At 38.6% G+C, this 22,761-nt stretch overlaps 1 protein-coding gene across 1 annotated transcript in view; it reads left to right on the top strand.

Annotated features, from left to right (window-relative positions):
- Positions 1-14,664, top strand: part of LOC106863718 (macrophage mannose receptor 1-like) — a 29,286-nt gene extending 14,622 nt beyond the window's left edge. Inside the window, exons 19-30 of the mRNA XM_014893269.2 lie at positions 1,088-1,188; positions 2,390-2,532; positions 3,215-3,329; positions 4,541-4,689; positions 6,218-6,320; positions 7,120-7,352; positions 8,812-8,977; positions 9,974-10,126; positions 10,383-10,499; positions 11,900-12,067; positions 12,683-12,724; positions 13,124-14,664. Coding sequence (XP_014748755.1) covers positions 1,088-1,188; positions 2,390-2,532; positions 3,215-3,329; positions 4,541-4,689; positions 6,218-6,320; positions 7,120-7,352; positions 8,812-8,977; positions 9,974-10,126; positions 10,383-10,499; positions 11,900-12,067; positions 12,683-12,724; positions 13,124-13,362 — 1,729 coding nt within the window. The 3' untranslated portion in view covers positions 13,363-14,664. The remainder of the gene's footprint in view (positions 1-1,087; positions 1,189-2,389; positions 2,533-3,214; positions 3,330-4,540; positions 4,690-6,217; positions 6,321-7,119; positions 7,353-8,811; positions 8,978-9,973; positions 10,127-10,382; positions 10,500-11,899; positions 12,068-12,682; positions 12,725-13,123) is intronic.
- Positions 14,665-22,761: the final 8,097 nt, after the last annotated feature.

Here is a 22,761-nt window from a genome sequence, read left to right as displayed (position 1 = left end):
CTCCCATCATATTTCCACTATCTATTTCTATCCCTGGAGCCTTGGATGTGTTGCAGATATGTCTCCCGTGGCATTCTTCTCTCCCACTGCCTCTTTATCTAGAGCATTATTCTGGGATTCAAAGCTTGGTTAGATTAGTCTCAGCCTCCTCATCTTAGTCTTTCTTCTGTTGTCACAGGTTGCCTTTGGTGGCCACAAACCACAAACCACAGAGACTCTGTAGTCTCAACTCCTGGACATTCTGCTTTCTACATCACATTCACTGCTCAGATAATTGTTGTTTTCCCAGTCCTCCCTTGTTCCCTCACTAGTTTCATTCTCTTCCACTGGATGAAGCTGCCACTATTTGCTCTACATTCTTTTTCCTGGTTTATTATGAACTGTTTTTTCCAATTTGATTCAGAAGGATTGCAAGCAGATAGGCATCCTGATGAATTTCTAATCTGTAATTTGCTTCCAAAAACATGCATGCCCTTAGTCTCCGAAATTGGAAAAATATTGGATTGTCCTGGGAGTGTTATGTCCTGAAGATTGTCAGTCTTGTCTGATTAATCACTTGACTTCCAGCACACTGGGGCCTTTTCACTTTTTTCTTGGCTAGCTTTTGAAAATAAATTTGTGAATCACCAAGATAGGAAACGATTGATGCATAATTGGAAAAAAATACCAAATAGGTGTATAACATTAAAGATTTCTTATGCTTAACAAAATGGTTCCAAGTGGTTACCAGTATATGATTCAAGACTCTTTTTTACCCTACAAGATCTTATATTATTGCTTTTGACCCAGGAATTTGCTAAAATCAACTCAGGTGTCTGTTTCTGAGCTCCAGAGAAATCCAGGGACCACCAGTAAAGATGATTTGTTTAGACCCGGTCTGAGTCAACACTGTTGGCAGCTGATATGAAAATATTTTTTACTAATTCCAAGTGGAAGGTCTTGGTTTCCTTTTAACAGAGAACAACATGTGTTTGGAAGCAAAGATACACAAAACTTAAAATACAAAACTCAAATGTATCCTTTGCAAAGAAATATTAACTAAGTTGGATAACTTAGAATTAAAATTCAATCCAATTACTTCTTTCAGGTGGATGGATGGAACATCAGTGAACTATGTTGCCTGGGCTCCAAATGAACCCAATTTTGCAAATAATGATGAAAACTGTGTGGTCATGTACACCCATACAGGTGGGTAACAGCATTCAATCTGCAGGATGTGCCTTGGGTCTGGGAGGGCTGTATGGGTGAGGCTGGGTGGGTTATCATATTGAGCAGGCTGATATTTCAGTAGTCTCTTCTTTTATTTATGTACTTTTAAAAAATTGGACTCTGTTTAGCTAACACATTGAATTACACCTGCCATTTTGTAAGACAATTTCTAAGTGAACAAATCAGGTAAGCATCAGGCAACTGGCAGATAGAGCCAGTATTTTTTCTCCTCTAAACTCTGTCCATTTTATACCTACCTCTCCAGGATATTAGACATTTGTTTTCATTTGTGCAGGTTCTAAAAACTAAGGGTTTGGCCATGGCTTGGATTATTATTAAGCAATGTTATACAATATTTTATTTAAAATAAAATATTCTTTAATGTCCATTAATACAAAGAACTGGAACTAGGCAAGAACTTTGTCTCTTTTTTTTGATCAGTAAATCTCTTCTACTTTTAAACATTTCCAGTCTCAAAATCTATAGCTGAGACGATCTTCCTAGGCTCTCTTAGAGGTGAATGGAAGAATATGGACACTTTTAGAGAGTAAATATGTCCTATTTTGGAAATCTTCTTTCAGATAAGATAAGTCATGTCCTTAACTTCTCTGAATTAAAAAGACAGTATCTCCATTCAATATTAGGTGTGAAAAAATCTTCTGTAGGTAGTTACCTGTAACTGTCTGCAGTGAATGAAATGTATGCATTTCTCTTATTCATTCCTGATCTGTGAAATGGGGATGATGATGTTAATGTTATCCTCTTAAATCACACTCCAATAGGCAGAAAAAAAAATACCAGAAAACTCTAAGGCTGTGAAAAGCTCAGGTAGGAAGGTGATCAGGACTGAGGGCCTTATATAGACAGAATGATTTCAGCTACTTTCCAAATGTTAGAGATTGAAACATTTGAACTAAAATTCCCCTTTGTCAGTGCTATGGTTTCATAATATTGAAATATCTCTGTTTCTAGAGGAATTATTTATATTCTAAACTTTGCTGGAAACCTGAATATTTCGAAGAAACAGACATGCAATTACTTATTGTTCCTGAGGGACAGAAGCAAAAATGCTGTAACCAGTTTTACTTCCTACAATAGATTTTCTTTAGATAAGGACACTTTTTATTTCAGTCTCAGTTGCATTTTGCTTTATTTTGTTTTAATTTTAATTTGCTTTCAGGTACATGGAATGATATTAACTGTGGCAGTGTTGAGTTATTCATCTGTGAAAGGCTTAACAATACTGTTCGTCCAACTGTTGCTCCCACTTCACCACCACCAAAGGGTGGGTGTATGGAAGACTGGCTCCTCTTTGATAACAAGGTGCAGTATGAAATGTCAATGCATTGTATTTTTAAAAGAGCAGAATGATAAAAATGTCTTTGAATCAGTTTTTCAGTTGTAGCAGGGTTTTTAGTTATCACTAAATTATGTTCCGTTCATGTGTATTTAAAGACCTTAAAATTACAAATCCTGAAACAGAAATTATAGCCTCTGTTGGGACCACAGCAGCTTTGAGGGAGATCTTGAGACATACAAGAAGAAAGCTCCATCTTACAACTCTACATGAGGGAAGCTGCTAATCGGTCTTTGGCAACATAAAATACTAGCAAAAATGTATGTTGTCATTTACTGTGCTGAGCTTATCTGGCTCTCACATGTTGCCTGGACACTTACTCATCCCTTTGCCTACTATGCAATGGCTCTGAAGTCTCCAAGGCACCTTCCCTTGAGCTCAGAAGGTGTAATGCAATTTCTGCTAAGATCAAAAGACTGAAATATTCCTTCTTTTAAGTATATGCCAAAATATTTGGCTTTATACTTATTTTCTACTACAGGTCTTCTCCATCATTTAAACCTAAAGACAAGCTAGAAAGTACTGTTAAATTAGTTAACCTCCCCTCTTATGTAAAATATCTAGTTAATTTGTATGTTAGAAACAGATATTTTCATCAGAAATTAAAACAGCATCTAGATTCAGATTTGGCACACTTTTCTTTTTCAGTGTTTCAAAGTCTTTGGCTTTACTGAAAATGACACGTTGACATGGCATGCTGCACGAAACAACTGCATTGATCTTGGAGGAAATCTGGCTACTATATCAAAAAAGGAAGAGCAAGGTATAAAGTACCAATGTTTTGACACTGATGACACACCATGATAAAAAGATTAAAAAAATGTTAGAGCTTCTTCCATATATGCTGTTATTTATTCCATATTAATACAAATTTATGCTGAATGAGAAACTGCACTTTTGGAAAAATGTTTGCATAGGGTTTCAGTGTCTTGATTAACTATTAAAATCATAGTTTGGAGGTTAATATAAGATGTGCTGTTGAAATATTAAAATTTTTTATTAGAGGCTTGCCATATAATTTAATGTCCAATTTTTTTAGTTTTTCTTTTTAAGAAACTAGCTAGTCCTTGAGGTCACTTCCAACTCTGGTCAATCTATGATTCTATGATTCTATGCCAAAATGGCACACAAAAGGAGTAATATCCAGACCCAAATCACTGGGCACATAGCTGCTGAGCCAAATGCTGTGGGTGTCAGTGGAGGACACATCCTCAGGCACCAGAAAGCTCCAGCTCCCCCTGTTCCCCTTGTTCTGCTGGGCCTCAGCACCTGCTGGTTTTGCTGCTCAGCATGTTGCAAATGTTTTAAGAGCATGCTGCCTCAGGTTTGCTTGGGAGATGTGCTGCCTCAGGCCCTGGGGGATGCACATGGACCATCTCCTACCTCACTCCATCAGTGCTGTTCTCTTCTGTAGCAGAGGAGGGAGATTATTTTAATGGAAAGTCAGTCTAGGCAGGAGCTAAGGAGATCAGCATCTGGCATTCTGCAAATTCATACATACTTGATTCATACATACTTGGTTACTAAGTAAGGGTTTTTTTGTGTTATGCCTGTTTAGAAATGAAGTTATTAAGTCAGGTTAACAAAGAATTAACCAAAGAAGAAAAGGGAGTGCACACTTGGTGGACTCATTTTCTGCATGCCAAGGCTTAGTGTACTCATGTTCATTTCTGTAATACATTAGAATATTTTCTGTTCTTCCTCAGATGATGAACAACATAGAAGAGTGTACAAATAAATTCCTGTTTTATTAAAAATTTGCCCATCTTTGAATTTGTATTTTTTTCCCAATTTTAACTTCAGATGTCTGATGTTAAACATCTATTAATATATATTATTTTATTTTTTTCCATAAGATTGGGACCTTATTATAAAGAGAAAACTCATCATCCTTGTTCCAGGCACTCTAAAGCTGTGGCCCTGGGGAAGAGTGCATTCAGTTTCCTTCCTTATATAATTTTTTTCCCCCTTCAGCTTTCCTTATGTCCCTGTTAAAAAATGCTGCAACTGATGCTTGGATTGGACTGAATGACATAAATCAGGAGCACACATACTTGTGGACAGATGGAAGCCCAGTAGACTATACAAATTGGGCAAAAGGTTCCCGAAGTTATTACAGTATGGTAAGCATCAATTTCTGTTTGTCACTTAAACATTATAACTTTGAGAGCTGAACAAAATGTATGTAACTACTATTGTATTTCTGTCTTTTCTTTTATGACGATTTTTAGTAGTCTCACTGCTTTTTAAAAACAGAGTAGCCGTGTGGGAGATATATCTACACACATCTTTTCAGCTTCTGTATTTATCATGGTTCTGTATGAGTCCAGACAGAGTTTTGGAAGAATTATGCAAAACTCAGACAAGTGAGCAATTTCCCTCACTTTACCATGACTCATCAGGATATTCGAATTAACCATAGCACAAGCTATATAGTTTTGGAATGCAATGAGTGTTATTTAGATTTGATGAAAATACTCAGATAATTGCTTGCATTGATTGCATTCTTGGCACTGAGCCTGTCAAGATAAATGCATTGAATGAAATACTCAAAAGAGGGAGCCTGAGTCTTCCTTTCTAATTTTTATCTTCCCCAAATCTTCATTTTGAAAAATCTTTTTTCTCTGCTTTGAAACTTCTGGCATCTCTATACCTTTTTGTGTGTTATTGTAAGACAAAACTTAGTGTTACTCACTAATTGTGAAATGGCCAATGTAGAATACTGCCCAAGAGTTTATTATTTCTACACTCCTGTGCTAGCTCTACCAAGTTTCTGCCTTTTTATAAGAGAATTCCTTCACATTCTGTTAAAATGGAAAAAAGTTCTTTGAGGTCCAGCTACCATCAGGCTAGGAGGCAGATTTGGGGATCTCCAGGGCTTCCCCATCTCACACATGCCAGTGCTTTCTGCAGAAGGCTGTGACCATTGCCCTCCAGAAAACACTTCACATACAACTTCTTTCTCTGGCAGACAAGACCTGGGCTGGTGCCAGAAGGGGGTGTAGAGGTAGCATAAAGTTATACTGAGGTGAGGTGGGGACAGCTACTGCCTCCTCCTGCAGGAGGCCAAGCCACATCTTCTCACGCTGTGGGAGGAAAGGAGGAAGGTAAAGGGTCCAAAGTGCAGCAGAAAGGGTGTTGGAGGTGTCTCCCACAAAAGGTTGTTTCTAACAAACTGCCTCTATGCTGCTGCACTGTGGTGACCACTTTGCTGCCTAGTCCTGAACTGGGGCAGAAGGAGGAGTTCAGCTCTCCAGGTAAGCTTCAGTGCTGAGGAGCAACTCCCCATAACTCCCAGGAAAACAGCAAGAGACCTTTGGGCCAGACCTGGCACACACATATGAACCACAGACATGCACACACACAGGGCTGTGCACAGAGTTATGAACATCCAGATGGTCCCAGACACATCCTCCTGCCTCTGTGCTGTGCTTTCCATCTCCCTCTATCATCCAAGGGCAGACTTCCCTAGGTTGCAAAGGCTTATTGCCATCTAATGTGCCTAACCATTGGTTGTATGAATTTTATTACCTTCATATGATTTCTCTGTATCTGCCTGTATGTGATACATGAGTCTGTGTATCCAGAAGAAATAGGAATGTTTCCTACCTATCCATATCTTTTTTCTTGTTAATCTCATTTGTTCTGTAGGATGATTGTGTCTTTTTGATGAAGAACCCTATTGAACAGGCAGGAAAATGGAAAGATGAAGGATGTAAAGCAAGCAAAAGTTACATCTGCCAAAAAAATTCTGGTGAGTTTTCTTTCACCACTTTCCAGTAGACCTGATTAATTGTGGTAATTTCAAACTGGTGCTAAAAGTGACTTTCCTGTAATTCTGCCCTAACCTAACTGAAATTAATGGCAGTATCACATGCATTATGAACCATTTTGACAAGATGACCTTGCATTTTATTTTTTAGAGAAAATCTCTTAATTTTTTCTATTTCAAAGACTAGATCAGTAAATTGTAAAAAAATAGATCTAGGTATCTTCATGTAGTCTTCTACTTTTTGCAATCAAAGGTGGCTGAGTACACTGTCTTTACATCTTCAAAACTGAAATTTTTAATGGTATACTAAAAATACTGCAAGTTCTTTATTTTTAAAAAGTGCTCTGCTTGATTTCCTTTGCATTCTTTGTCAGACAATTTCAGCAGCAGCAGTCATATCCCTCTGCTTGCTCATGGTGTGTTTATCATACCCTGTTTCTTGTCAGAAATGCAAAAAATGCCAATATATAGTGGAAAAATAGAAGGAATTGTTCCCTTGAATGCCCTACATTGGTACAATACGGTTTAGGTAGGTCTGGTCCTTCCAAGGTGTATTTCTGGATACTTATGCTACAAGGTCATTCTGACAAATATTAGAAAATGTTGTCACAATACATGAAAACGTGGCTTTCATCTGCAGGGATTTTTTGGACATATCTTAATTTGTTATTGCAGTTTCTCTTAATTGCATGACAACTCCAGAAGCCTAGATCTTGTCTCAATGTTACAAGTCTAAGCCAATATAAAGTTAGATCTCTGGTTGTTCTTTTGCTTGTTACAGACCCCAGACTGCTGCACTCCCAACCCACAGTTCCGATGTTTGGCTTTAACAGTTATGGTGATGACCGCTATGAACTCATCAACTACAAAATGAGCTGGGAAAAAGCAGAGAAGAATTGCAGGGACCAGTCTGCAGAACTGGCCAGTATCCTGGACCCTTATGCTGAATCTTTCCTGTGGTTACAAATGTTAAAGCAAGGGGAGCCTGTATGGATTGGCCTTAACAGCAACATGGTGAGTCCACCAGATGCTTGTGACAGTCACACTAATACTGTAGATGAGCTATTGGTCAGATCCACAGACGTGTGGCAGGAATCAAAACGTTGCAGAAGTTCCTGACTTCCCTCCATTAAGGGGATTTACACATTTAAATGTTTGTCCATGGTGTAAACAAGAACTGCCACAGCCCACACTTCAAAGACCACCAAGAATGCAGCTGCAGCTGAGTGGCTTCAGTGGTAAAAGTGGTGGTGAAGTTCTCACTTCCTGCTCCATGGTCTACCACAAGCTCCTGTGGTGGAGCAGTGCTGTTTCTGAAGGCACAATGTGGAGCACACCATTAAATAAAATGGGTTAGAAATAGTTCTTTCTTTGTCAGTTTAAGTTTTTGTTTCAGTTCACAGCCCATCAGTGCAAGAGCTTGTGCTGGGCAATAGTGGAAAGAGCAGGGCTCTGGCAATGGAGACTCCTTAGGCTGGCTTTTGGAGCTAAAGCTGGTGCCTTGTGTAAAACTGCCAACAAACTCAGCTAAGAGTGGAAAGAGGCATCGGCAGAGGCATGTAAAAAAGAGCACGTATAAATAAAATATAGCTGGATATTTTTGGAATTGAAGCTGGGAGGAAATCAAGTGGAGAGAGGTAGAGCAAGAGTCTGGTGGAACACAGGTATGAGAGAGGGCACAGGTGCTGACATGAGAGGAACTGGAGATGCACCTGAGTGAGAGCACAGGGAAACTGGGATTAGACAGGAATCTGGAATGAAACACGGCCAAAACTCTCAAAGCAGACAGGAAAGGAAATGGCACAAAGAACAGGATGGGAGGAAGGATCTATTCTGCACAGGATGGGGTGACAAAAGCCATGGGTGTGACTAATGCCAGCCACCCTCTGCAAAATCTGGTGAAATACACTGGCAAAATACATGCTTAGCTCATCTCTGGTAGCTGGTCCATGCAAGACCCACAAACTTACTACAAGTGCAGTTATCACGGGTGACAGAGGTGTGTGGTCCAGCCCCAAGGAAAGCCTCATCAGATTTTCTCTCCAGTGAAACCTCAGATTCTTCTCTTTGCTTTCTAGATACCTAGAGAAGCCTGTGTTAGAGGAATGCTGACAATAGTTTCTCTGCAATCTTTATTTGATCTGTGTGTATATGTGGACTCATTTGATGAAATCTTCATCTGTATATTCACATTTATTACCTCAAGGCCTTTTGCCCACTTAGGGCATGAGACAAATGGTGTGAATTGAATAATGTAGGCTGCATGCTAAACTAACATCTATAGGACCACTGCCCTACCTGCTGTGGAGAGTGGGACTGTGGACCAGTTTCTTACATCTTCATGACAAAATCTTGTTCAAGAAATCATGATTCTAAATTTTTCCTAATTTTTGCATAAATTCAAGCACAATCTTAATGTTCTTCCAATCTAATTCTTGTATGTGACATAATTATAACTGTGATTTGCTTTTAGAGTGGTGGCCAGTACTTATGGTCAGATAGAAGGAGGAGCAGGTATCTTAACTGGGCCAGCGGAGAACCAAATAAAAACAAAGCCTGTGTCTATTTAGATTTGGATGGTTTTTGGAAGACAGCATCTTGCAATGAAACATTTTCATCTCTCTGTAAACAATCCAATGGTAAGTTCTGAATAGGAAAAATGTGATTCGGGAGGCTGGAATTCGAGTTAATGTCTTTATTTGAATTTAGTTTTTCCATATATGCAAAGGTTGTGACAGAGAGTGTATGCCTTGTGATAAACTCCTGCTTTTTTAAAGGAATAACTCTCAGATCCAGTCTGTCTTGTGTGATTTCCAGACATTCCATTTCACAGGCCAGTCAACACATGCACATCATAAAAACATCTGCAATATTTCATGCCACATGCCATAATGTTTTTTTGCATCTTTCTTTGTCAAGAACTAAAGAATCAATCAACTTTAACTTAACTATAAATATATTAATGATATGCTTTTACATTTGAAAGTGTCTTTTGAAATAGTGTGAGTTAAGAAACTTCTGTCCGTGTAGGAGCCAAATAAATTAATTTGTCTCTTGCTTCTGCTCAAATACTTTAGTGCTCAAATATTGCATGCAATTTTAAAACATGTTTCAAATTATATAAGAAATTCATAATTTCTGCACCAAAATTCACAGCAAATTTTATGCTAATTTAAGCTCTGTTTTGGCTTTAATGGGATGATGCAACAGGCTATAAATTCTGCTTTTACATTGAGTAGGATATATGATGTACAAGGGCAGGTACAGACAACTTCTCTGACTGATTTTTCTAGAAACAGGCTAGACACAAGCCACAGTCTTGTTCTGTCGAGATCCCTTATGTATGCTGACTCATTCCTTTTTTTGTTTCACAAGTTTTAGGTAAAAATTGCCATGTTGAAGACAATTACAGCCAGACTGGTGTAAGCCTCCTTTGGCAGACTGGAGAGCCATCTCCAACCAGAAGAGTTTATTAAGTTTGTCAGACTTAATTCGACACTTTATAATTAATTAGGTCTACACCGTATTCCTTTTCCTGGAATAAACATCATATTTGTAGGGCTGAGATGTGATGCAGGGGTACATATTTCACCTGGATTTTGAAAATCCACGGAAACCTGTTTGTCTTTTCATAGAGTTGATCCCCAGTGAACCACCACAGCTTCCTGGGAGGTGTCCTGAACCGAAGCGTGGCAGATCTTGGATTCCCTTCCGTGGGCATTGTTACTATGTTCACACCACTTCTGAGGAAAGCTGGCCCGATGCTTCCATGATGTGTATTCAAATGGGTAAGTGCCCTTTTTCATTAGGATATTTTAGAGGTTATTTGTGTGTTTGGCTTTTTAATCCAGAACCAAATGATAATATGAAATGTGAGTATGTGTATATCAATTGTAAGTTACACCTAATTTAAATTTATTATCAGGCATTTTTACTATATGGCAATGCTGATCACGAAGCATGTAATGATTTTTTATTTAGATAATTAATTTAAAATGAACAATCTTGCTGAAATTATATGTAATATTTAATTGATATTTTTAGGTGCCTCTCTGGTTTCCATAGAAGATTCGGCTGAAATGAATTTTCTCTTACTTTACTTGTCTCCACTTGCAAGTGACTTCAGAAAGTTTTGGATAGGATTATTCAAAAATATTGATGGTAATTATTTTACAATGTATACTGAGATGAAAATAGATACTAAATAAATACGGTGAATACTAAGTACTACTAACATACTAAATAATAGTACCAATATATTAAAAAGTAATAAATAATCATGGAAAAATAACGAATTAATATTTAATAGATTTTCTGCTAAAATATCCAAAACACAAACCACCAAGGGGCCTATGCTTTCTGTAACTTGTTGCAGAGTATATTTGTCTGTAAAAGGTTTAAGTTAACACTGCAGTAGTTGCCTAAAAGTTTTTCTAATTGTCTTTTTAAACTCAAATTACTTAACATTTAACCACTGTAGTATTTTAAGCAAAATGTTGTCTTGTCATTAAATGCTGAGTTAAATGAAATTAAAATTTATTTCTAGACAACACAGGGCATAGCTGCCTAAAAAAAATTATTAATCTAAATTTCAGTATGTTTTTCCATAAATTTTTGGTGGACCCTTTCATTTTAATCCAAACATATTTAGTTGTTTTTAATATTGTTTTGGGATTTTGTGTTTTGTTTTTTAACTTCTGTAATATCAAATTTGACACTGTATTCTATATCATTGTAATTCTGAATCCAGTTTTTCTCGGCAGACTTTGAGGGTAAACCTCCAGAGTAAGTCTAGACTGGGCTCCAACTTCTGCTCGAGTCTGTGGCAGCAGTGGTGGGCCAGGTTCATCTGTTCTAGCTGGAGATGAGCACTACAGAAGCAGTGACCCTGACAGCCCAGCGCTCCACGCTGTGCAAGCAGGGGCGGGAGGGAGCTGCAGCTGCAGAGGGACAAAGGGGTGGCACTGAGGCAGCTGGATTTACCGGGATATGCTGCCACAAAAGCACGTGCTGAGGGAGAGAAGATTGCTGTTATTCCCACTTGATGAGGAGATGCTTGACTGTCAGCAGGAGATGACTAAAGAGAGAGCTAATTCAATTTGCAAAGATAATTAATTAATACAGCTCTAATAGAGTCGTTATTCACTGATCTTGAATAGACACATAAAAAAAAAATCTCCTGAGCATTCTGTATGCTTGCACTGCTGTGTACTGGCTTGTACAGGTGTTCTGCTTTTCTTAAGGATCCCAGGCACAGTCCTTGGTGCAGGCTTCAGCTAAAGGTCCCTGGGTAGCTGGACAGGCCCTCCTTACATCACTGACAGCTGGGAACACTAGTGAAGTTAACTTTGGGAGCATTTGCACTTGGTACACTCCTGCCTGAAAAGCTCTGGCAGTTAAGAAAGTGAGAAGTAGGTGCTCTAGAGTGAGAAATAGGTGCTCTGTGATACTAATTTAATCAACTAAAAAATCCTTGATCTGATCTAATAATTCACAGTGACCAGTAGACTAGATATTGTTCTCCACTTCATTCACTCACTGGGTAATACATTTGATTTTAGGAGAATGGATATGGATGGACAGAAGTGCAGTTGAATATGTCAACTGGGAGAAAGGAGAGCCTACAGTACTTTTTGATGAACACTGCGTTGACATGGACGTCTCAAGTGGAACCTGGAGGACCTATTACTGCTCTGTTGACCAGAACTTTATTTGCAAAGTCCCCAAAAGTAAGTTCTGAATTTCTGTGCATTAGGTTATTTTTAAAGTAGTGGTAAATATACATCAGGCCATCAATGTTTAGGCACTGGGTACACTTCATGCATGGATGCTGATGCATGTGCATCTGAATCAAAGCCAAGACTCATTTCTGTTAAAAATGGTGAGAAATAATGTTAGAGAATAATCTGAGTCACTGTTCCCTCCCCTCAGTTTAAAAGAATAGATTTCTGGGCATTTACTGGACCCTGGGGTAGGGAAGGATATATCAGCTATTGAGAATGCAGAGAACACTCTTGGATATTAGAGTGCAAGGAGCAGTGGATGGTGAACAGATGACTAAACTAGAGAGTGCTGAGAAGAAAGGCACTTCTTTCTTGATAGGTAAGCTGAGGGGGAGCAGTACACAGTCACTGAGCTCCTGCCAGGAGTGTCCCTGTCCAGGGCAAGGGGGCTGAAACTAGAGGATATTTAAAGCTCTTTCCAAACCAAACCATTCTATGATTCCATGATTATTTAAAATTTGTTATGAACACAAAGTAAAATTTATATATGCGGTATTTATTTCAATGAACTGTTGCTTTCAAATATAAAATGTATAACATACATATTTTTTAATTTTGAAGTTGCTGAAATTCAGCCAACCCATGATTCACCTGTCAATAATGGTAAGTTGGTTTCTTTTAAGCCCAATAAATAAAAAGTTCAATAGGTTTATAGGCATTCATTATTTACAAGTGGAATTTCCTCCAGAAACTTTCATTTAAATACCCATTTAACTGTCATGATTATTTTATTTTATATATATTAAAAATGAAAACACATCTCTCAAATTGGATGTCTTCTTTTTTTCCTTACAAGTTGTATATGGAGTACAATATAATGCTCCTTAGAACAGATTAAGCCAAATTTTGCATTATTTACCTGGAACATGCATCAACTTTAACTGCTGTTATGATTGTTCAGTACTTTAGTTTTAAGTCAGTTGCTTACTTAGGGAGCTATTTGTTGTATGTAACAGCAGTCTCTGGGAATTTGCAGCAATTGTTCTGTTTTGTCTTCCACAGCTTCAATAAACAAAGCTGCTGCTTCATCATCAGGTAGTTTAGGCGGGATGATTTTTATACTGATCTTCGTTCTGCTAGCTGGCACTGGCCTCACATTGTATTGTTTCTATAAGAGAAGACGTGATCGACAAATGTTTACAGCTGGCTTTGACAATGCCATATACCGTGGTGACCTTGGAACTCAGGAATCAAATTGTCTTGTGACCAATATTGAAGAAAATGAGCAGGCAACAATTTAATAGGCTGGGTAATCTTGGGCTTGATTTTGAAAAGAATTAAAGTGCTGGCATGCAACAACTCTTAAGGAAAGCAATTTTCTCCTATGGAAATTCTACTTAATTTTGCATGGAGTGCTTCTTGCTTTCTCTACTAGCAGGAACAAGCAAACTTGCAAGGCAGATGCAGAGATCTGCTCACAGACTTTAGTACCTGGGAGGATTGTTGAGCTTTCACATGGACCTAGAGCTGTGTTGTGTCAGCCAACACTCAGGCAGCTCCAGTGTCTACTCATGTCCAGCAGCATCTTTAGGCACAAGAACTGCGTTCACCATAGTGAGAATATGATCCTTAGCATGTTCCAAAAAGTATATCCAGACCTGTAGGTATCCTGAAAGTGTCCTGTTGATCTCCAGCACAGACTGGCAGAATTGCACAGGTTGGACAAGATATCCAAGCTCACCTGGTGCAGATCCCTGTTTGAAGCAAGACCAGGTCCTAGGCTCAGACAGGCAACATGCTCCAGTGCTGTGGGTCCATGTCTTCTTTTTGCTACTGAGGTACCACAGAAACTCTTTGTGTTGTCCATAATATCAGAATTAACATAATTTCCTCCTCTGTTTATGACTGATGAAAAGCAAAGTGTAAATTGTATTTCTTCTGCTGTAATTCTGTAACATATGCATTGAAAGATGAAATATTATGAGAGGTGGGAATGTATTGTGAATATTGTGGTTTATCATTTAAACAGTCAAGTAGGGATCTCAAAGGATGCTGCAGAAGGGCAGGAAGGAAAGAGAAATTATACTTAATTTACATCTGAACATTTACATAAAAAGCATTCTTGATATCTCCAGTGCCAGTGTAGATTTCATACATTTTTAGGCCATTTTTTCAAAGCCTAACGAAATTTACTTTTAGAAAGTCTTTTCTAATTTCTAACCAAATTCTCCCTGTCCAAATCTGTTATAAACCTTTGAGTCTCATTCTAGACTTCCATCATGATGGAGCTGATGGCATTGCACCTCATACTGGTCTACTGGTATTTTCTCAGGCTTCATAAACCCTATAAGAGGGTCACATACAGGTGTTTTTCATTTTCACTTTCCAAGTATCTGTTAGGCCAAATGCAAGCAACCAAATGGCTCAAAGCTCTTAGTGCAGTGGATGTCCTTATTTAATTTGATAGTTTTTGATATTTTAATCTTTTGACAGATTTTAATTGTGTTTAAGTTAAAATATTTTGTGTATGAAATACATGTAAATAAGTTTTTATTCTGCATTGGTTCACTAAAAGGGAATAAAAAGGCTGATTCTAAGCAAAAGTGTGTGTCTCTTCTTAAACTGAACAATTTATCATAACAGGAAAAAGAGGAAGGAGGGATGGGGCTCTTAAATTTGTAGACACAAATGAGCATCCACTTTTCCTAGTCTAGCATGTTCTTAAATGGTCTTTACCAATCTTTGAAACTGTGTCACATTGCTTCTTTACCTATAACATTTGAAGGTTTTACCCTAATAATTGTTTAATGAAAGTGCTGTAATTTAAGACTACTTATGTTCTGTTCTGCACTAGTAGTTTCTGAGACAGATTTTATATATTGATAGCTCTTTCATATCTCCTCTCAATATTTGCTGATAGCTCTTCCTTTTGCACTTCACTGGCTACATCTTCCAGGTGTCTCATCCCATCTGCTGTTCCCTCCTAGACCCTGTGGTGTGGTATGTAGATCCTTCTGACAGCTCACTGCACCAGTAGATAAGGTATATCAGCCAAGATCCTCACAGCACTGAGCAGATTAAAAAGATTTAATCCAGTCTTGTAGCACCTTCCATAAAGGACCCTTCTGTCTGTCTTGTCTGAATTGGTTCCACAGGATGTGTAATTTTGGATAAAGGAGTGGCTACCAGAAAACAATAGGCCAAACCCAGGAAATATGCTTAATGAGAAGTTAATTAGTGAAAGTTTCCAAGGGCTGATAAGCCTTAGCAGTCCTGTTGCATTTGTGAGAACTGAACCCAGAGTTCACTGGGTCTGTACAGGGTTTCTGGTGCCCACAAGCATCAGCAGAGAAAGGATTTTGTGTCTTGGACCATATGGGACACAGCAATGGCTGATGCCTGGTGGTGCAGAGTAAGACCCTCTGAGGAACTTTCCAGAGTTCCTGAGGGATTTCCTGAGGATTCTCTGGAGTGCCAGTATGGCTCTTTGAAACTGAGTGTACAGCTGAGATTAGTTTCAGAACATTGTCCAACCAATATTGATCACTGCCTCTGGGTGAGCTCTGTGAGTGAAGTGAATGAAGCAAGTGTTACTTGCTTGTTATTAGAAGAGCTTAATTCTATTCATAATAACAGCTTTTTAGAGAAAAACCCAAACAAACAGTACAATTTGTTTTAAGAAACAAAATTTATGATCTGCATTTCTTCCCTATCAGTGAAACAGGAATTTACAAGAAACCTTAGTTTTCCATACACCCAAGTATGATGGATTTTGTTCTCAAACTTATTGGTTACTTATAGGGTTTTTTTATTCCAAATTAGTCTCCTGCAGCTACATTTCTGAAGGAAAGCTGGTATTGCCACTATTTCATACCAAATCCTAGCTAACAGACCAACTCCAAGAATTGTCATCAGATAAGACAGGCCCAGCACCTAGTTTGAAGACTACTCATGTGGAGATAGAAAAGAGATACTCACCAAGTGCTTGGACACAGAATTTAGAGATAAAAGCAACCTTTTCACCAGGCCTAGGAACCTTTGGAATTACACTGCTGTAAACAGAAATGTGAGAAACCCAATTTGTCAACTCGTCCTGCTTCCACATAGATTCTGGACTTGGTCTTACAAGCAACAAACTAGCATTTGTAAAACGCTTCTCCACATAGAAAAGATGTTGACACCTTCTTTCTCAGTTGCTTGCCCTTGTTTACTCTATATTAGGATGACATTTTAGAGAGAATGTCCTTCCTTTTCTCACGATTTCCATTATATCCCTAGCCTATAACATGGATGTAGAAGTAATTTATTCTCTACTTGAACTTATTATAATGTAAGAAGTAGTAGCTGCCTTTAAGGAAGGAAAAACTGTGGAAAAATTCACCATTTTTACTTTCTCTAAGGTCAGACAGTGACAGAGCCATGGCAGGCAGACATGCAAAGAAGAATGGAACATCCTCCGAAGGAATATCAGTTTAAAGAGAAAATTTGCTGATATCAGTGTCAATACCTATTAGACTCAGACCCCCGGCCAAACACAAGTCTAAAAAGAAACTGTTGAACTACGAGTCATTTAATTTTCTGAAACTAGGGGACTGAGAAAGGAAGTGAAGAGTAATTTGGAGCAAAATGTAAGGAAGTTCTATAAATACGAAGAGAATAGATATATAGTTGTGAAATGAGCTAGTGCCTTCAGGCCAGATTCCAATGAGCAAGAGCCAGATTTTCCGGGGTCAATAGGAAAGGTGTAAACTGCTCCATAAGCATAGCACTGTCCTGATGTCACTGTATCCTGACAGAGGAAGAGTTAGTGTTCACTTTGTCTCTACTCAGCTGTGTCCTTATCTGACATACCCAGCTTTCTGGGCAAACGTTTTTGCTGTGCACAACTATTCACTATCTTTTATATAATCTTTTGAAGGATTTGGTTAGTGTTTTAAGGATGTTTTAAGGTTAGTGGTTCTGGTTCCTCTGAGGAAATATTTACTCTCATTTCTGGAGAATGCATACAGTGCAACCATTATACTGGCTTTTTACCCAGACTATTGATCTAGACATCTAGATGAAATCCGTCTCACTTATTTTAGAACTGACTGGCATAATTTTGCTTTATAATTAAAAATCAAGAATATATATGGTGGACTTGCAGTTATTTCGTTGCCCACCAGAACAGGCAAATGATGACAAAAATGTTCTTGGCATAGGAGGGATTAATATTCAGTAATTGGAGGAATAAGGGTTTGTGCAGTTAGAGACATTGACTGAGGTTGGTAAGAGGATGGTAAAAAAATACAATGCAAACAAAGGAGATTGAAGGGAGAGGTTGAAGAAATGAAGGAGTTTGAATTGAGCCAGAAGTGCTGACCATTCCTAGGAGACACAGGCAAGGCTGAGCATGGCAAAGCAAAGGTCTGGGAAATGCAGATGCTGCAGGGAGAAGTGCAGGAGGATAGGACTCCTGGCTGTGGGGAAGAAATAGAGGGTTGAATACACTTTGCATATGAGATGTACCTGCTGATGTACCTGAGGTGAACTGTTGCCTCAGGAGCACTGCTCAGACCGGGAAAGAGAACGTGTGTGTGGATAGGGAAGGACTGGAGCATGCAAGATATTTATAAGTTTGTTCCTGTTTGCGTGGGTATTCTTGTGCTCTTTGGAAAGGCCACAGCTAGGGATCAGGGATGAGGGCAGGCTGCCTCTCCACCTTGCCCTGGCTCCTGATGAGGAGATGATAGTTTCTTTCTTGAGTGGTGAGTGTGCAAAGGGTGGGGCTGATGCTTCAGAGCACAGTGCTAGAGTGCAGAGGATAGGAGGGAACCCGGGGTTTTCCTAAGGGGAACAGAAAGTGGACCTGTGGGGAAGCCTCGGGGGCAATGCAAAGGAAGAGGTTTTTGCTCGAATGCTACAGAGGAACTGCGTGGGTTGTTTTGCAACCCAAGAAGCCACTGAGAGAAAGCTTACAGCAAGCACTTTCTCTGCAAAGACACTCTGAAAGGTGGAGACATTTGTTTTCAAACAACTTGTTAGAGAACAAGCATCCCCTGGTGTTCGTTCCCTCTGGAACACCTTCAGTTTGAAGAAAAGGTGCTGATATTTCAACCTGCTGGATCTGTCCCCCTTGGGGTTGACTCTCAGTGGGTGTTGGGAAGTGAGAATAAAAGGCAAAAGAAAATGTACGTTGGCCTGTAATTATTGAGGGGAGTGAGGGGGTGAATAATCTGTCAAAGGGTAAATAGAATAGTAAAAATGAGGCTTGATTACACATCTCCCCTCTGCCCAAGGATTTCTCCTCCATCTCATGTTTCAAAAAGATATTTCTTTTTTAATTCTGGGCAGTGGGAACAATAGCCTTTTCTCCTAGTAATAGTACTTTTCATTTCAGAGCTACTACACAAGATAGTCATGCTTGTCAGGCTGCTTTTGAAAGTTAATTTCTGTCAAAGACACCATTTGCTGTGTGCATTGGCCTAATGATATATTTAAAAGTGCACAAAATATAGGGTCTATTCTGAGTTACATCTGTCTGCATCAAATTTTTAACAGGAAGTGGGAAATTAGAAATATGCAATCTTCTTATGTCACAAAGATAACAAAAGTCTGGAAAAGTAGAGGTAATTTATCTCCTTGACTGTTTATTTTCCAAAGCACGTTCATTTAGTGCATATAACAGTGAAACTGTCCATTCTTAGTTGGACTCCAAATTGATTATACCAAAAAGAAATGGCTACGTTATTATTACTTCACTGAATATGTGAGATTCAATGATACAGGATTTTAGCATAGTGACACAAATTGGAAACGGATTTTAAGCAAATGAGGAAGGAAGACAAGAAGGAAGGAAATCCTTACATTTTGCTTGAAAGCCGTTTGTATTCACCTAAAGAATCACAAGAGAAAACCACAATCTGTGAAGTTTCTTCCTTTAACAATTTTCCATTGCTTCTTGTGCACTTTTATAATTTGATTAAAACTGCATTGGCTACTATAATAATTTCAATTCCAGAAGTTTAGTATTTTCTTATAACTCCAAATATTCATAAGTTGTTTTCTTCATTAATTATTCACATAAAAAATCTTGTGTTTGATAGGTATTATGTTTTGTGTAATTTTGTGTTTTAGGTGTTTGATAGGTCAGACAAAAAAAGTATCATTCGGAGTGAATTTTGTAAATGGTTTCTGCCTGTTCTCATATTTAGTGGTGCATTCAACATAAAATGACATTTTGCTCTTGTTCTCATGCCAACACAGCTTGACTCATACTGAAGATTACTTCTAAAAGAAACACCCCTGAAGAACAATACACTTCTTTTTTTGTAAATAGCCTAGTGGTAGACTATTGTGATTTATTTCAGAGGACTAAAATGTAGATTCACTCCTTTCCATGAAGAGCAATGGTAGCTCTGTGTGTGTATTTTTTACTATTACTTTCATTAAAAGAAATTTTCTCTGATCAGTAAGTTTTTCCTTACTTTGGAATCTTCAATTTTGCATTTAATTTCTTAAGCCAGTTACTGTATATTATTTATGAAATTAATTCTGTATTTTAATCTCTGGATGCTTCTGGCTGCCACTCTGCACCCCACTATTTTGGACTTCATCAGGAAGTGTACATGCCCAAAACCAGCAGGACTGGACATCTTTTAAACAGTGGTGAAAATAGTTCACATGTTTTCATACATAAAAATTCCTGAAATGAAAAGCCACATTCATGCTGGTGTGACTATTAATTGTGTCCTGTTACTGATAAAGAGTAAGAATGAAACAAATTTGGAAGGGCCAGCCTAGTTTGTGAATTAGCCTGCAGACAACATGACCTAAAGGTCCTGTATCACTGGTAATGCTTTAGGAAAAAGTCCTGCAATTGCTGAAATAGGGATGGCGATGGTAGTGAAAGAAAGGGATTCCTTGCTCTATGCTTTGAAATATTCTCATAATTTTTACTCTTTTCAGGGAAAGCTGTCTGCTCTTCATCAGTGAATGAGTGATTTTGCTGCAGCTCTGAGATGCCCGTGAGATGAGTCACAGACATTGCCAGCCTCCTCAGAGGCAGAGCAGCTGCCAGGACAGCACATGAGGATCTCTGGCACCTTTCTTGCTCTTTGAAGCAGGTCAGCCTGAGCACAAGGCTTTGGTTTCCGACAGGACTAAGGTGATCCCAGGCCAGCTTGGGTCAATGGCTCTGGCATGTGGACCCAAGCAGCTTCCCTGATATGCTGCTGCACTTTAGAGCTGCAGCATCTTTTATTTACCACTGAGTGGAGTCCTTAACAAGACTACAGATGTGCAAGTCTGGATTCCCCAATTACTGTGTGACATTTTGCTCAGAACAGCTTGGCAGTGAAGCTGTGCCTGGCATTGCAGCCAGATTGCTCAGGGCATGGGTGAGTGCTAGGCTTGTCATCAGGGTACCACAAATAGAGGGTTATCTTTTAGCACTATTGTCAAATACAGTTTCTACCAAGTATTTAATACAGATTTTTGTTTTGTTTGTTTAACAACTGAGAGACATGCTTATAAAACAATATGAATTTCAAAATGTGTGTATCTTTACTCATTATAGTTCACTGGCCCTTTCTTTGGACAATGTCTTATATCACATATGACAAGTCTCTTCCTGTGGCTGTGTTTACTACATTAACACACTTGGAAAGCTGGGTTGATGCTCCCATATATTCAAATCCCACAGTCAAGCAGATAAGTGCTACCAGTAGTTGTAAAAGTTGCATTCCAAATCAAGGTTCAAACTAGATGTGAGCTTTCAATAAATTGGGGTCCCAAATCCAGGAAATTAGTTATATTGCAAGTGTGAAATAAAACCACAACAATCAAACAATCCAAAGAAATCAATTGTGAAAAGAAAGTAAGGAAATAGGAGCTGAAAGCAGCTATTTTCCTCATCCTTGTATTTCTGAGTGGCTGTGGGTACCTGTTTGTCTTTCTGCAGTCACTTATATTGTCTCCCAGTATCAGATTCTCTTCCAAGGCTTCTCTCTGCCTCTCAGTACTCTCCTTCTTGTTCCTTAACCTCTGCAATTGCCTGTTTTCCTCAATCTCTTCATGATGAGACTGATATCCAGGGTCCCTCAAGGAGTGCCCACTACTTACTGGTCTCTGCAAAAGCCAATTGCCATGGAGGAGCACACATGGATCCAATCTCTTCTTTCAAATCACTCATGTCTGTGTCAATACACAGAGGAAGCAGAGGAGAGGAAAGCCAGAAGATGCTTCACCTGGTGTGTGTAGAAAAGTTGGTGATGATGCCTCACACGGGAGCATCCTTTCTCAGAGACACTTGAGATGTGAAATTCACCAAGGCGATTGCGAAAATAACAATTATAATTCCTAACAAACAGCATTGTGCCGATCTGTTCTCGTATTGTAACTATCAAATTCTTATCTTCCACTTCATATTCTTATAAAAACAAATGTATAAATCCTCAGTACACAGATACAATGTGCTATCCTACTAGAATGTGCCACTTCCATGCCACACTAACGGTATTGTGAAACAATGTGTCACTTCATATTTTTAAGCTTCAAAATACCTTATTTTCAATTTAGGAGGGATTTCGAAGATGCTTGAATGAGCGTGCTCTCTGTGGTTCTGAATGCCACTGAAAGAGAAGTGTGAATCCCATTTCTTTTTGCAAATGCTAAAACAAACAATAGAAGGCATGATGTAATTTAAAGTTTAAAGGCCTTGGAATTCTATATATCCTGTGAATAGGAGCCTATAATCAGATCCATAATAGAAACAGGGAACTTAAAAGGCCCTGCCCAAAAGCAGTGTCAGCTAAAACTGATCAGCTGCTGAAAGATCCAATACCTCTTAAAGTTTGCAACAGCAACCATGATTTCACCTCTTCCTGGGCAGCCTTGTCAAAGCTTCTGTCCTGATAATGTTGGAGTGCTTTGCTGTGTGGCTGGCTCCTCAGGACAGCTTAGAGTGAGTGGCCCAGCAATAATGCCTTGGTTTCTCCAGGACAGGCTGGCAATGGCTGTGTTCACCCTGCTTCATGGGAATGGTCCCTGGAATGCTGGGCATGCCAAACTGGACCTAGAAATCCCTTTGAGGAAGCATTCACTGTCATGAGTGAAGGACATATGCCTGCACTCATGTACGGAATAGACAGCCCTGCAGTATTGCCTTTTCCTGACTACTAAATTTAAATTAATTTAGGGTGCCTAGTTACCAGCTGGGCTTAAACCATGAAACAAAGCTTAAATCATTTATTAAGTACACTTTCCCTTTATTTGAGCTGTTAACATACAGAATGGCACCAAATCTTTCTATAAAACCCTTGTCAGTACACCTACCAACTCAACATAAGCTACCAATTACTGTTCTTTTTATAGGACTATGATTCCTTATTATCTTGTCATCGTCTCATGATTAGAAAATAGTACTGCTTTTTCTATTACTTTTTCAGGAATTCAAATAAGTCTGCCTGTGTTATAATTCCTTGGTCTTTTGATTCATTCAAATCTTTCCTAGCTTCCCCCAGTATTGACTGAGAATTGCAAATTTCTTCAAGTATTACAGCTTGTCTCCAAGAGTTAAAAAAATAATCAAATTCATCTGCTTAAAAAAAATAAAAATAGAATTGTCTTGCACAAACATCACATTAGGTTTTCATCTTCAATCTATCCTGTTTATTAATGCACAGTTGGACACAATTTGTGTAAACTAAACAATGCTCCTA

Source organism: Sturnus vulgaris, chromosome 1, assembly GCF_052056855.1.
Source record: "Sturnus vulgaris isolate bStuVul1 chromosome 1, bStuVul1.hap1, whole genome shotgun sequence".
In the NCBI taxonomy this organism is placed as follows: Eukaryota; Metazoa; Chordata; class Aves; order Passeriformes; family Sturnidae; genus Sturnus; species Sturnus vulgaris.
The sequence above is the reverse complement of the archived record's forward strand: the minus strand, read 5'-3'. Positions and strand labels throughout refer to the sequence as shown.